Here is a 14,587-nt window from a genome sequence, read left to right on the forward strand (position 1 = left end):
CACTCCTTCCTTCCCTCCCTCCCTCCCTCACTCCTTCCTTCCCTCCCTCCCTCCCTCACTCCTTCCTTCCTTCCTTCCCTCCCTCCCTCCTTCCTTCCCTCCCTCCCTCCCTCCTTCCTTCCCTCCCTCCCTCCTTCCTTCCTTCCTTCCCTCCCTCCCTCCTTCCTTCCCTCCCTCCCTCCTCTCCCTAATTGACCCTGTTAATCTCTCCTTCTCCGCTCTGACCGTGACCAATCAGATCATGGCTACAGTTAATTTATTCATAGGAAGTGAAGGGGATTGGTGAAATCTGTTCTGAGGTGAAGTGTGGTGATGATGGCTTCTGTCTGTCTGTCTGTCTGTCTGTCTGTCTGTGTGTCTGTCTGTCTGTCTGTCTGTCTGTCAGGAGTGTGCCGGCGAACCTCTCTTCATGCTGTACTGTGCCATAAAGCAGCAGATGGAGAAAGGCCCGATCGACGCCATCACAGGAGAAGCTCGCTATTCTCTGAGCGAAGACAAGCTCATCAGACAGCAGATCGACTACAAGCAGCTGGTAACACACACTCACACACACACACACTCTGTGAGTGAGGTTTCCCTCACTGTGTCGACAATGTAGCAAACACACAAACACAGACTCACACCCATAACAAAGATTGGTGCGTCTTCCCCCCCCCCCCCCCTCTGTCTTCCTCCCCCTCAGACTCTGATGTGTATCCCTCCGGAGGGCGAGGCGGGGACGGAGGTGCCGGTGAAGGTGCTGAACTGTGACACTGTGACTCAGGTCAAAGACAAACTGCTGGACGCCGTTTACAAAGGAATCCCGTTCTCACAGAGACCTCAGGCCGACGACATGGACCTCGGTAACTGTTCACGTCACAGACACGCGATGACTCTGATGTTATTCTACATCTGTATGCATCTGTATGCATCTGACTTCGGCTGTTGTTCGCTTCATGGACGGAGCGAATCCAGTGATGAACTCACTCTGTTAAACTGTGTTCCGTTGGACTTTGTTAAATCAGAATTAAATTTAAATGTAACTTAAAGTTAAAAACAATGAGCAACATGTTCTTTAACTCACTGAGAAAAACTCTGTGTGTCGAAGATCAGCAGACTGATCCTCATTCAGACTGGTCCTCATTCTCAGCAGCAGAGACAGCAGCCAGACAAACTGTCCTCACCATCTGTCTCATGTCATGTCTGTCAAACACCCACTGTCCCTCTGTCAGGACATAAAACTCCCTAAACTGAGGACTGACAAAAAATCTAACAGACCCAACCTGCAGCTGCTCACTGTGAGACTGTGTGTTTGTGTTGTCAGAGTGGCGTCAGGGCCGACTGACCAGGATCATCCTGCAGGACGAGGACGTGACCACAAAGATCGAGAGCGACTGGAAGAGACTGAACACGCTGGCACACTACCAGGTACACGCACGCACACACACACACACGCACGTACACACACGCACACACACGCACACACGCACACAGATTCACACACACATGCACGCACACGCACACACACGCACGTACACACACGCACACACACGCACACACACACACAGATTCACACACACATGCGCACACACCACTTTAATCCGGACTTCAGGACTGAGCACGCTCAGTCTCAGGCTCAGTCTCAGGCTCAGTCTCAGGCTCAGGCTCGGGCTCAGTCTCAGTCTCAGGCTCGGGCTCAGTCTCAGGCTCAGTCTCAGTCTCAGTCTCAGGCTCGGGCTCAGTCTCAGGCTCAGTCTCAGTCTCAGGCTCGGGCTCAGTCTCAGGCTCAGTCTGGGTTCTGGTTCTTTATCAGTTCCCACCGTGACACGTCCAGATTCTGGACGGGATAAGAACCGACTGAGTTTGCTGACTGAATGGATAATTAGTCAGCTGACTGATGGAGCGATCGACTGACTGATTGATGTGTTGCTGTGTGTTGCTAGGTAACAGACGGCTCTCTGGTGGCGCTGGTCCAGAAGCAGGTTTCTGCCTATAACATCGCCAACTCCTTCACCTTCACCAGATCCCTGAGCAGATACGGTACAGTGCGCACACACACACACACACACACACACACACACACACACACACACACACACTCTTACCTTATCACTGACCACAGAAGGTAACTTATCACTGTGTCTTTGTGTCTTCAGAGTCGTTACTCCGAACGTCCAGCAGTCCTGACAGTCTGAGATCCAGAGCTCCAATGATCACCCCAGACCAGGAGACAGGTACTGCAGCAGTAGTAGCAGCAGAGGTGTGATGGTGTGTTCACATCGTGTATATCTGCCACTGTGGACAGGGGCATTTTCTGAATAATTACCCACCAAAAATAACCACATACGTAGTCCTGTGAAAAAAACCTGGGTCCTTAAAGTAAAGTAAGTTTTCAAAATAAAGGCATGAATAGTTTTCATGTGTTCAACCAACGTGCAGTAAAGACAGGAAACAGCTGTACTGTTTACACATGTGGTTCTCTGTGTTTCCAGGAACTAAACTGTGGCACCTGGTGAAGAATCACGAGCACAGCGACCAGAGAGAAGGAGACAGAGGAAGCAAGATGGTCTCTGAAATCTACCTGACCAGACTCCTGGCTACAAAGGTAGATTCGGGTTATTTATTTATTTATTTATTTATGTAAATCATGGCTGTTTAAATATATAATGCTAAGCTTTGGTCCTGTCACCACCAGGGGACGCTACAGAAGTTTGTGGACGACCTGTTTGAGACAGTGTTTAGCACCGCCCACCGCGGCTCTGCGCTCCCATTGGCTATCAAGTACATGTTTGACTTCTTGGATGAACAGGCCGACAAACGACAGATCAGCGACCCAGACGTCCGACATACCTGGAAGAGCAACTGGTGAGGAGAGGAGAGAGGAAACCAAACGACAGCACAGACTTTACTCACAGAACCGGTTCAGAGAATCAGTTTGATCTAACCTGATGTTTCCTCTGTGTGCAGCCTTCCTCTCCGCTTCTGGGTCAACGTCATTAAAAATCCTCAGTTTGTGTTCGACATTCATAAGAGCAGCATCACCGACGCCTGTCTGTCAGTCGTCGCTCAGACCTTCATGGACTCCTGCTCGACGTCCGAACACAGACTCGGCAAAGACTCGCCGTCCAACAAGCTGCTCTACGCTAAAGACATACCCAACTACAAGAGCTGGGTGGAGAGGTAGCTAACCGCTCAGCTGACCTGCTAACTAGTTAGTTCACACACCAGCAGCACAGGGGACACATTCAAAACAATCCCACCAAACTGCCAGATCAGTGACCTACAATCTGTGAAAATAAACCAAGTCCTGTTTCAGAGAGGATCAAATAATCTCCAACTGAAAGAGGAGCAGTGAGAGTTACCTGTCAGACTTTTATATACTGCTAAGAAAAAAAATGACATAAATCATATTAATTAGTGCTGAAGACTCATGAGGTAATTGCGAGCTAAAAAATTATACAATTAGCGCCAAAGACTTAATAATTACTAAGTAATTATCTGGATAAATTAACCGTAAAACAACACATTAACTTGTTGATACAGTTACTAAAGTATGAGGTTATACACAACTCTGTGTGTGTGTGTGTGTGTGTGTGTGTGTGTGTGTGTGTGTGTGTGTGTCCTGCAGGTACTACAGGGATATTGCAAAGATGCCGAGCATCAGTGATCAGGACATGGACGCATACCTGGTCGAACAGTCCCGTCTCCATGGCAACGAGTTCAACACACTGAGCGCACTCAGTGAGCTCTACTTCTACATCAACAAGTACAAGGAAGAGGTGAGGGGTGGGGGGTGGGGCAGGTTTCCTCACTGGCACACGTCAGCAGCCACACTTCTATTGGACAGTTTAAGTTTAGTATCAGTGATCGGCAGCCACGTGTGAAGTGGGGGATGAGAGTGAGGACGTCCAGGTCTGAGACCATGGTACGCTGCAGAAAAAGTGTGGACTCCTCATTTTGGGTTGAGAGTGAGTCACTGCCCCAAGGGAAGGAGTTCAACTACCTCAGAGTCTAGTTCGCGAATGAGGGTAAGTTCATCGTGACACTGACACCCCGGGCTATCGTGCTGAAGACGGGGCTGAGTCTGAAGGCAAAGGTCTCAGTCTCAGCCATGGGCATGAGCTGTAGGTAGTAACAGTGAGACTGCTCATGCAAGCAGCTAAAATGAGTTTCCTTTGCAGGGAGTCTGAGCTTAACCTTAAGGATAAGGTAAGAAGCTAAGACATCCAGAAGGAGCTCAGAGTAGAACTGCTGGTCCTTCATGTTGAAAGGAGCCATTTGAGGTGGTTCTGGTGTCTGATCAAGATGCTCACGGGGCGCCCCCCAGTGGAGGTCTTCCAGCCATGTCCGGCTGATGGGAGACCTGGGGGCCGACCCAGAAAACACTAGGAGGATTATATTTCACTTGGCCTGGGACTGCCTCGGTACCCTGCATGAGAGACTGAAGGATGTAGCTGGAGTGTATCGGCTTATTTTACATTTCACTCAGAACCAAAATTGTCGCCCTCATGGTGCCAAATTAGCTTTTTTGTTTGGATCAATGGGATTTTTTTAGTTGTTGAACGGACAGCAGGAGCGTCGGAATATGGAGAGTACACGTCAGTGTTTACACTGTTCATCAGCAATGATGGAGGCATGATTAAAGACACATTATACCCTTATTTCCTTTGTCAGCACTGGTATAATATCTTACGTCTTTCCTCTGTCCCTGCAGATCCTGACAGCGTTGGACCGGGATGGTTACTGTCGCAAACACAAACTGAGGCACAAACTGGAGCAAGCCATTAACCTGATGTCTGGGAGCAGCTGAGAGGAGGCGAAGGACAAATGGACTGATGGACCAATGGATTGATGGATCGATGGGGGATGGGGAGGAAGAATTGGGGAGGGGGAAGGCATTTTGTTTTTCTGAACTGTTGGAACAGTCAGCTGAACTGCTCCGTGCTGGACCGAACTGACCACCACAGCTCCGGCCCTCTGGCGATCAATCCATCAGTAATTTATTTGTAGATTGATTGATTGATTGATTGATTTGAAGACTGACTAACTGGCGGGCTAGGACCCCAACTACCTCCGTTCAGTGGGTTTTGGGGCAGAAAATCTGTTTCCAAACCGATGTGGACACATTTACAACATGACTACAGTATGGAATGAAATCTGTCGGTTTGGATTTGGATTTACATTCATCGCAGGAGTAAGCAGGGATCAGAGCGAGGGGGACATGGCTGTGGAAAAACCTGGATACTAGGCTGAAGTCTAAGTCAGGTTTCACCAAACAAGGGACGTGACGTTTGTAGTGACCAACCTGACTTCAGGATTCCCAGCCTGGTTTGGAACCGTCTGGACGCTCGGTTGAAGAGCAATAGGTCAAATCAAGTTTTTGTTAAAGTTACAGACTTCACCTTAAAATGTTTGGTCTGTTCTACAAAATCAAGAAACTAAGCGAATGATCAGAAGATCACAGCAAAATCCCAACAGACTTGACCTTACCATGAAGACCTCAGTGTAGGCCTGTTGAATCTGGGCTAAATATCAAAAGATCAAGTTAAGGCTAAGTCGAGGCAAGTTTGAGGCCTCTTACTGATGCTCCTACTTTGGAATTTGTCCTCACCCTGAAATCCTTTGCCTTGTCTGTTACGATTCAGATTTAAGGTAAGAAGAGTCAAGTCTTCATTTGGAAGGACCCAACTTTGGACTTGTTTGTGAAGGATTCGTAAGGTTGTTTCAAGCTTTAATGAAGGAGAAGGAAGCAAATAAACTGATGTCCAAAAAACTGATGACTTGACCTAACCTATAAATCACTGCTTAGTCTCAAAAGATGTGGAGTCCAGGTGGAAAATAACAGGAATTCATCTTTGCAGAGAAGGACTCTCTGAGCCGGGACTATTTGACCTGACCTTGGACTGTTCGGCCAAGCCTCGTCAGAATCTAAAGTTGCTGTTTTAAATAACCACTCGATGTTTTTCTCTGGACAATCATTCTATACCACAGCACACTGAGCCCGATGCCTACCAACCGACCAGTACCTGTGTCCATAAACCCGTCCTTTCCTCCCATCATCTTCTCTTCCCTTCCATCCATCCTCAAATCCTGAGAATTTCTCGCCTTACTTTTGCTTTGACCCATTTCCTCATTTCATCTCCTTCTCTAACCTCCCCTTCTTTTCCTTGTTTACTTTTCACTCGACTTTTTATTTCCCCACCCCCTTGACCCTGCTCCGTCATTGGTCAGTCATGCTGGCCTCTGGCCATCGTATTGGCCAGGAAGACTCTTTAGTAATGTACTGCCCGACCAATCAAGACTGTGGATTTCACCAGAATTGTGAACAATTAAGTTGAAATGAATAGAAACAAATACAGAATAATGTTTTGAATACATTCCAGCACAGGCACATAGGCAAGGTCTGTAAATAAGCAGGTTGACTCGCTGATATAGGAAGTGAAACACTTCCAAAAGTAGACTGATCGGCTTTGTTCAGGACCGGAACAACCTGGGAAACGGGGTTCTGGATTCAGCACCAATCAGTCCACTGTGACTCTGGCTGGTGTAGATCACCTTATCGTAGGACCTTGCACATACACCCACATACAGCCATGCTTTACCGTGCCATGCTAACCGTGCCCAGGGGGAAATACTGTGCAGAGCTACAAGCCCAGTGCCATGTAAAGACCGGACTGGATCGTGTCAGAACTGGACCGGACTCGGACCAAACCTGGATCAAAAACAACCCGTAGTGGAGTTTTAACTGCACCGGACTCAAGAACTCTTAAGACTTGTGGCCAATTGTAAACAACAAAAAAAAGAAAGATAATAATAATAATGATGACAAAGTATAAAAGTTAAAAAAGAAAACAAAAAGAAAGGAAAAAAGAAATATTGAAATGTTATCATTTAATACGAACTTTGTGGATTCGACAGTATGGATTTTATGGAGCTGAACTTGTATAAAGCTGAACGTTACCTTACATCAGAGTCTGGTGACAGAGAGAGAGCCAGGAGATGGAGCAATGGATCAGACCAAGACCGAACCAACCCCATCCTCACACTGTCACACCAGACCGAACAACACCAGGTCAAACTGGATCTATCCAGACTGAACGAGTCTGTCCTGTAGGAGCTAACCGAATCTCGTCTCAGTTTGTCAAAGGAAGAAAAACAAACTGGACTTTTTGGAACTTTTTTTCCAAACTGGATGTTTGTTTGAAGAGAAGAGGAGCGCAGTGTGCTGGATGGAGGCTTGGCCTGGAGGTTTGGGTGGTGTTTGGAGGGGTTAAATGGTTGCATGTTTGCTTCGGATGGAGTTTTTGTGTTGATGAGCTCTTGACGTGCTCTTGTGCATCCTAAAGAAGAATGAGAGCGCTTTCACACTGTCGGCTCAGTCTCAATTCTACACCCTTACATTTGAAAGTATAAGTATTTTTTCCAAACTCAGGTGCCGACGGAGGAATCACACCTCCATCCACCTGGACAGCCCACCTACCTTACTCAAAAATTAGCAGCCTTGTTGATGCTGGCAAACAGATGCAGGGATGAACTTCAGACCAATCCTAACTCAAAAAACTGAACCCAGTGTGTTATGCTCATAATTCTCCGTGTGAATGATGGTTAAACGTCAGGTTGAGGACTTTCTAACATGGCAATGCTGCAGCCCTCATCCCCCCTCACACCTCTTTGTTTCTGTGGCAGAACATTTACACTTGGCACAGCTGGATCACTCGTATCATTCAGAGCTCCATTCTCACTCTAACACTTGTCTAATTTGAAGTTTGACAACGTTGTCTGACACAAAAACTAGTGGACTTCTTAACACTCAGTTCACACTTGGTCCACATAATAATAATAATCCACATATAGATTAGTAAACCATGCATACAGGTTGGGATTTTCATTTGTTCAGGTTAAAGGCAATAATAAAAAAAAAATCTGCAGAGTTGACTGTTGACACATTAACACAAACCATCTCTGAACCGTATGAGCATTTAGTATCCGTTTCCTGGCAGCACCATGGTGCCTGCAGGAGTTCTTCAAATTAAAAGGCCTTCACTTGTACTTTAGTTCACCAGGATAATCCGCCCGGTATCAAAGCTGCTTTTCAGGGAGTCCATGTACATTTTAACAACAACCATAAAACAACACTTATCCATGGTTTACCATTCTGACTCAGACTGTGGAGAAAAGCCGCTGTGTTGTCTGAAACTGTTCTGCCACAGGTGAAGTGTCTCTTCTGGCTCTGTGCGATGCCATAAAGCTATAAAGCACCTTTTTTCTTTCTTGCTGTTGTTTCACTGTCATTTGAATCTTTGGGGCCAAAAGGACCCACAATGAGGAAGAAGAAGAAGGAAGGGAGGAAGAGGAGGAAGGGCCCTGGTAAGAGACTGCCTTTTAGATGATTAATTATAGAACAGGGAGGGAAAGCCACTACCATACCAATACCACTGTTCATCCAGCCTGTGTGTGTGTGTGTGTGTGTGTGTGTGTGTGTGTGTGTGTGTGTGTGTGTGTGTGTGTGTGTGTGTGTGTGTGTGTGTGTGTGTGTGATCTTACTGCTTCTGCTGCAGTGGAAACTCAACCATTAAACCACTGATCGTATCTGCAGCTCAATTAAAAATCTTTTTCTTTACAGTCGCAGCATTTAAATCAGCCGATCGTATCTCAGATTAGATCTTTGCTCTCCATTATTTTTAAATACAAACCTCTGATCGCCCTGTGAACACGAAGCCATCGAAAGCAATAAATCTGCTAAACTGTTCTCATTGCCATTTTGATTGGAATTTACCTTTTAGTTTGTGTGATGAGATGGAAGTTCCCTTTAGAAGCTTCAGCACACTAAAGACTGAGGAGGAGAAACAAATCCGAAGAGGAGAATGTAAAGGAAGGGAAAGGGATGATGCAGAGACAATATAAAAGAGAAGGAACCCTCCACTGCATGCTGAAAACTGAGGAAGAGGAGAAATTACAGTTCAACCGCAGAGAGGAGGAGAAAGAAGGAAGAGGAGCAGGTTCGATCAGGCAAAGAGGTGAAGAAGAGAAATGGATGTTAGAGTAGAACACAGGAGGATGAGGGTGAAAAGGCGAGGTCAGATTCTCTCTGTATGCTGAAGTGAGAGGATGCAGGAGGAAGAGGAGGAGAAAGAGGGGGATGGAGGGAGATGCTGCTGGAATACTGAAAGCAGGAGAGAGGGAGAATACTGATCAGGGAGAAAAAGAAGGAGACAGCGTCATCCATCAAACCGGCCAAGGATAGAAAGGTCTCCGAGAGGAGAAACTGCTCCCTGTGCAGAGAAAGGAGGAGAAAGCAGCACAAACAAAAGAGAGATGTGGTCCAGATGCAGGACTGTCACACTACGTATCACGGTCCTGAAGGACTGTCCAAAGAAAAGGGAATATTTAAGCCAGTCAAGCAAAAAATGAACTACAGAAAAAAACCACACTAACTCACTGGATGGAAGGCAAAGGTCAGAAACATCTCTGTGCGGCAGGTGTAAAGGATTAAACCAACATGATTTACCTGGACACAGTAAACACACATGAAGACAAACAGCTGCAGTCAGCTGTTCATTAAATCCCCTTTCTCCTTGTATGTGTGAACACATTTAACATCTGAGAACATTCCATCCCGTTCCATTAAAACAACCTTTTCTTTATAAAAGCATCCCCATGTCTCAGTAAGTACAGTTCAGGTATCTGTATCCATGGTCTGGCATTCAGTCCGGAGGAGTATCACAACATTTCAGACGGTACGCGACACTAACCCAGACGTCAGCGGCCACTGTGAGCGTGTTTTCAGCTTCCTGTCGGCGACAGGGTTTATGTTGCTGCTTCTCTCTGATCCACCCTGGACCGTCCTGTAGTAGAGTTTAAATTTGGCCCCGAACAAATCGATGTTTGGATGGTTTTACACTGTGGCAGCAAGCTGTGTGTGTGTGTGTGTGTGTGTGTGTGTGTGTGTGTGTGTGTGTGTGTGTGTGTGTGTGTGTGTGCGTGCGTGCGTGCGTGTGTGTGTGCGTGTGCGTGTGTCTGTGTGTGTATGTTTGAGTGTGAGTGTGTGAGAGATTGAGCGCTTGTATCAGTACCGTTTCCACACACACACACATCCTATCATCATATCCATCTTCCAAACACACACACAGCTGGGAGGAAGTAACAAGGACTGAAGAGGCCGGTGGGTTGGCCCGGTCTAATTCCTGGAATAGTAAAGAAAAAAGAGATTGGACTGACCTTGTTTTAGTTGCAGTGTCCATCCATCTACACACACACACACACACACACACACACAGATGGCTCAGAGTTGTAGACATTCTCCAGCAGTGAGATATTTATTGATTATTTTTGACTTTCCTTTTTCTTATAATTTATTTTTTATGATGAGTTATATTTATTGTGGGAGGATGAACACGATTTTATTTGCTTGTACAGCGTTAAAGAGAGAGAAGAGCTCAACACACACATTTTCACACACACACACAGTCCACGTGGTCATGTGTCATGTGCAGGCTCGGAAACGACCATTTACCATCACAAACTCTGACGTTATTCATCATCTCTTCTAAACCTTCAGTTTGGTTGTTAACGTGTTCTCCGATGTTCGTGTTCGTGTGTTTTCTTTTTGTTGCTCAGTTTTCGCTTTTCGTACTGAAACAAAAAGTCGAGTTGAGGTTCTGGTTGGTCGTTTCCCGTCCTGCCCATGTTCAGTTCCGTTGATTTGTCTGATAACTGAGAAGTCAGTGACAGATCAATCAATGTGATTGATTACATTCATCCATCAGACTCACTTCACTCAGAGCAGTCGTACGAATGTTTCAACTCTTCTGCATCTTAATCCAGACGATGGGAGCAGGGACAGACGCTCAGTGAGGGAAAGAGCTAATCTCTGGTGTGAAATGGATTTTTTCTAATTCCTCATTCGATATCGACCAGAAAACTCTCTCAGTGGGCTTTTTTAAAAATCTTCCACTGGAAATAAATGGAATTTGAATTGATATGATCCTGGATTTTTTTTTTAGGAATCTCTCATTGAAAATCAATAGTAGTCGGGAGCTTCAGAAGCAGGTCAGCGTGCTCTCCCTCTGGAAATCAGTCAGTCTCCCACTGATTTCCTGGGAAATCAGGAAAAATCCATTTTGTACCAACGATGGAATCAGTTGTCCCTCTGTGACTGAAGTGAGACACATGCGACTGACATTTATAATTAGTGGGAGCCTCAGAATGAAAAGTCCGTAATTCAAAATTAAGCAGAGTTGCACTGATCTCCCTTTGAAAATCTGACTGACCACGCCCTTGTTAAGCTCCTCCCACCTCTGCAGACTCCTCACTGATGATTGGTTGACTGACAGACAAGTCGAGCTGACAGCGAATCCCAGTGGGCTTCATTGTATCATAGCAACAGCAAATCACTGGACTCCCCACTGAGCTTGAATGGGGAGTCGGATGTCTTTATTGTACCATAATATGATTATTATTACTATGATTATAATTATTATTAATCTGAGCAGGTGCTTCTCAGCTGCAGCGGGATCAGGATCTACCACATTCAAATTAACTTTATCTGTAAGCACTTTTCTGAACAAAGTTCTGGATTTTAAACTGCAGCGCCAAACTCCCAGATTTCACCCTGTTGTTCCCTGTGTGGGTCCCCGAGCCACTGGTTGAGAAGCACTGCTCACACTGGATCTTGTGTCTTAGTTCAGGATGGGATTGTTCATTCGGGCAGCGCTTCAGGTGCTTCAGGTGACGGATCGCGAGGCTTCGTGATGGGTTGTAAACACAAATGATGAGTTTGCTGCGATGCCACAAACCGATGTCAAGTAAAACAGTCAGCGAGATCCTTAAAGGTCCTCACGCCTCCAGCGTCTTTAATCTTTTAAGCTGTTTGTTTAAGACGTCAGGAATTTTGGACCCATAATTAGTTTTCCTGTAAGAAGAAGGCCCAGTCCGAAAGGGACCTGAGGACGGTCAGTACCGATCCAATCAGACTGCAGGATTATTGGACTCAATCATCGTGATGACAGCTGACACTCAGGAATCACACGCTCACACACAGGCCTGAGACCTGCAGCAAAACCACACCTGATTAGATTGGATATAATGTGGACCCAGCCCACCGTGTGTGGCTGCAGCAGCTCTGCTGTTCTTCAGTTAACAATGTTCCACATTCAAATCGTGATGAACGGTAGAGATGAATCCATCACAGGAAACGTCTCTGGATTAACACGATGTTTGGGTCCTCACACCTTTTTCAGTCCAAATTCACAAAAACATTCAAAGCATTTGTTTGAGGGAATTTTTCTAAGCTTTTAGAAAAGCTTAGAAAAGCTCTGTGGTTGTTTTACTGTTGTTTGTCCACTGCTGATGTGGTTGTAGCGACCTCACTGTGCTCATATCGTCCCTGTCCGCTGACAAAGCCTCACGATCTGCCGCCTGCTGCTCCGCGGCGCCGCCATTCATTCACTCTGCCTGGAAACACTGTTTTTTTGTTTTTTTTTCACTGAAAACACACGTCGCCTTGACGCAGCATTTTCCAGGATCTAGTCAGGGCCCATTTTTTGATACCATTTGCCATTGCCTTGTTTTTATTTTTGCTGAGTTACAATGTAATGCTGATGATGATGATGAATCTTCTTCATGTAATAGCCTGTGTCAGTTTTTATACCATTGCCATTGCCTTCTGCTGAGTTTGTATATTTGTGTGATTTCACTAAAGTGTAATGGAAAAGTTGGAAAGGTTTGGTCGTGTTTTTACTGGTTAGTTTGTTACTGTACAGTTCAATTAAACAAGAACATGTTTGAATATAAAATATAGGAGTGTCACAAATAGGGCTGGAGCTGACAGTTATTTTCATTATCTGTAATATTCTCCTTTAAGTGTTTAGTCTATAAAATGACCTCAGAGCCCAGACTCTGAAGTCTTCAGTGTGCTGGTTTTCATCTGACTGGGACCAAGAAAAGCAGTAAATGTCAAGCTGTTGGTGAAGGTGCCGACACCTCCCGTCAGAAGATTTAAAAGTGACTTTAAGTTTGGTCTCCCGCTGCACTGCCATCAGCCATCAAACACTGGCAAGGGTACAGACTAATTAATGGAGAACAATGATCCAGGCTCTGTAGGGCTTATCAGCAGCAGCAACAAAAGAGCCGTTATCACAGGTTTTCATTATCAGGAAACACGTGATTAAAATACAGCAGAGACGCTGAGAGACAGACGAGGAGCAGCTGAGTGAGACGGAGAAGTTCTGACAAACTAAAATGATTTCACAGGATTTTAAAAATAAGCTTTGAGAAACAAAGCCCCTCCCCCACCACTCCTCCCCGACCCTCTGCAGCTCAGCAGAAATCCAGCTCCATCAGGCCACGACACATTTTCCCAGTCTTCATCCGTCCATGTTTGGTGAATCTCTGGTCTTGGCGGACAGGACTGGAACCTGACGTAGTCCCTGCTGCTGTTGGTCCCTCCACCTGGAGGTCGGATGTGTTCAGTGGGTGATGCTGTTCTGCTCAGCACAGTTGTCACTGTTTCACAGGTTTAACTTAAACCTGCTGATGTGATGTAAACAGGTTCACTCTGGTTTAAAAGCCGTTGCAGCTCAGTTTTCTTCGTGCAGCATCCAGTGGACAGCAGAGTGAGTGCAGCTGAGGCGCAGCAGAGGACGCTGACTGGTTCACACTGAGAATGTGCTGAAGGATTAACGAGCCTGCAGTTTCCTCCACTGAGGCTCAAACAGGAACAGACGACAAACAGACTCTTTTCTTTTCTGGGCTGAAATCTGCCCTGAGGTCTGTGAAGCTTTGGTCCAAATCATCACTCTGGAGAAGTTGTAGTCAAATCACATGGGACGAAGACACAAGGAGGGATGTAAGGAAAGCATGTAAGGAGAGAGGAGGCGAGGACACATGGTTTCAGAGAAATGAGACGTCCTTTCCCCTGATGATGGCCCCACAGCTGGATCAGCTGACTAACCAAGAAGATCTTTGTCTCGGGAGTGACACACCCGAACCTGCAGTGATGCTGTGATGTGGTAAAAGACTTCAGGGTAGACAGTCTGGTCTGTCCTCCCTGTCCTCGATCCTTAGAGAAGAAATAAGATCGTTGGGACGACCCTCAGGACAGAGGACCGGAACAATGCCAGTCACTCTGACTGACAGGTACACTGGGCCAATCGGTCCCATGTTTTGGTGCGAGGTAGGCGGGGCTAAATGTTAGTTCCTGTCTGGACCGGAGGCTCGTTAAGGTGACGAACGAGCTTCGTTAAAGATTCAAGCTTTGATGTGATTACAGCTCAGTGTGTGAAGCCCTGAGTCAGACTGTGCTGCCTGTTAACCAGCTGCCCAGTCAGCATCTACAGGTGTCTCACACACACACACACACACACACACCCAGTCACACACACACACACACACCCAGCCACTCTCCCAAATTAACCGTTAATCATAAACGGTAAGAAATGATGAGTCATGAGTTTCTTGGTCTCTGCTCGAAGCTTTACACACACACACACACTCACACACACACACACACACACACTCACACACACTCACACACACACTCACACACACACACACTCACACACACACACACACACACACACTCACACACTCACACAGACACACACTCACA

At 46.2% G+C, this 14,587-nt stretch overlaps 1 protein-coding gene across 1 annotated transcript in view; it reads left to right on the plus strand.

The window, feature by feature from the left end:
* The window catches only part of LOC121190002 (plexin A3), a 24,010-nt gene extending 19,213 nt beyond the window's left edge, over positions 1–4,797 (plus strand). The window contains exons 21-30 of the mRNA XM_041050522.1: positions 386–532; positions 683–842; positions 1,304–1,407; positions 1,923–2,019; positions 2,136–2,213; positions 2,472–2,584; positions 2,675–2,844; positions 2,947–3,159; positions 3,608–3,758; positions 4,694–4,797. Of these exons, the coding sequence (XP_040906456.1) occupies positions 386–532; positions 683–842; positions 1,304–1,407; positions 1,923–2,019; positions 2,136–2,213; positions 2,472–2,584; positions 2,675–2,844; positions 2,947–3,159; positions 3,608–3,758; positions 4,694–4,789 (1,329 nt within the window). The 3' untranslated portion in view covers positions 4,790–4,797. The remainder of the gene's footprint in view (positions 1–385; positions 533–682; positions 843–1,303; positions 1,408–1,922; positions 2,020–2,135; positions 2,214–2,471; positions 2,585–2,674; positions 2,845–2,946; positions 3,160–3,607; positions 3,759–4,693) is intronic.
* The last annotated feature ends 9,790 nt before the right edge of the window (positions 4,798–14,587 follow it).

The sequence above is a fragment of the Toxotes jaculatrix genome, chromosome 2 (assembly GCF_017976425.1).
Source record: "Toxotes jaculatrix isolate fToxJac2 chromosome 2, fToxJac2.pri, whole genome shotgun sequence".
In the NCBI taxonomy this organism is placed as follows: Eukaryota; Metazoa; Chordata; class Actinopteri; family Toxotidae; genus Toxotes; species Toxotes jaculatrix.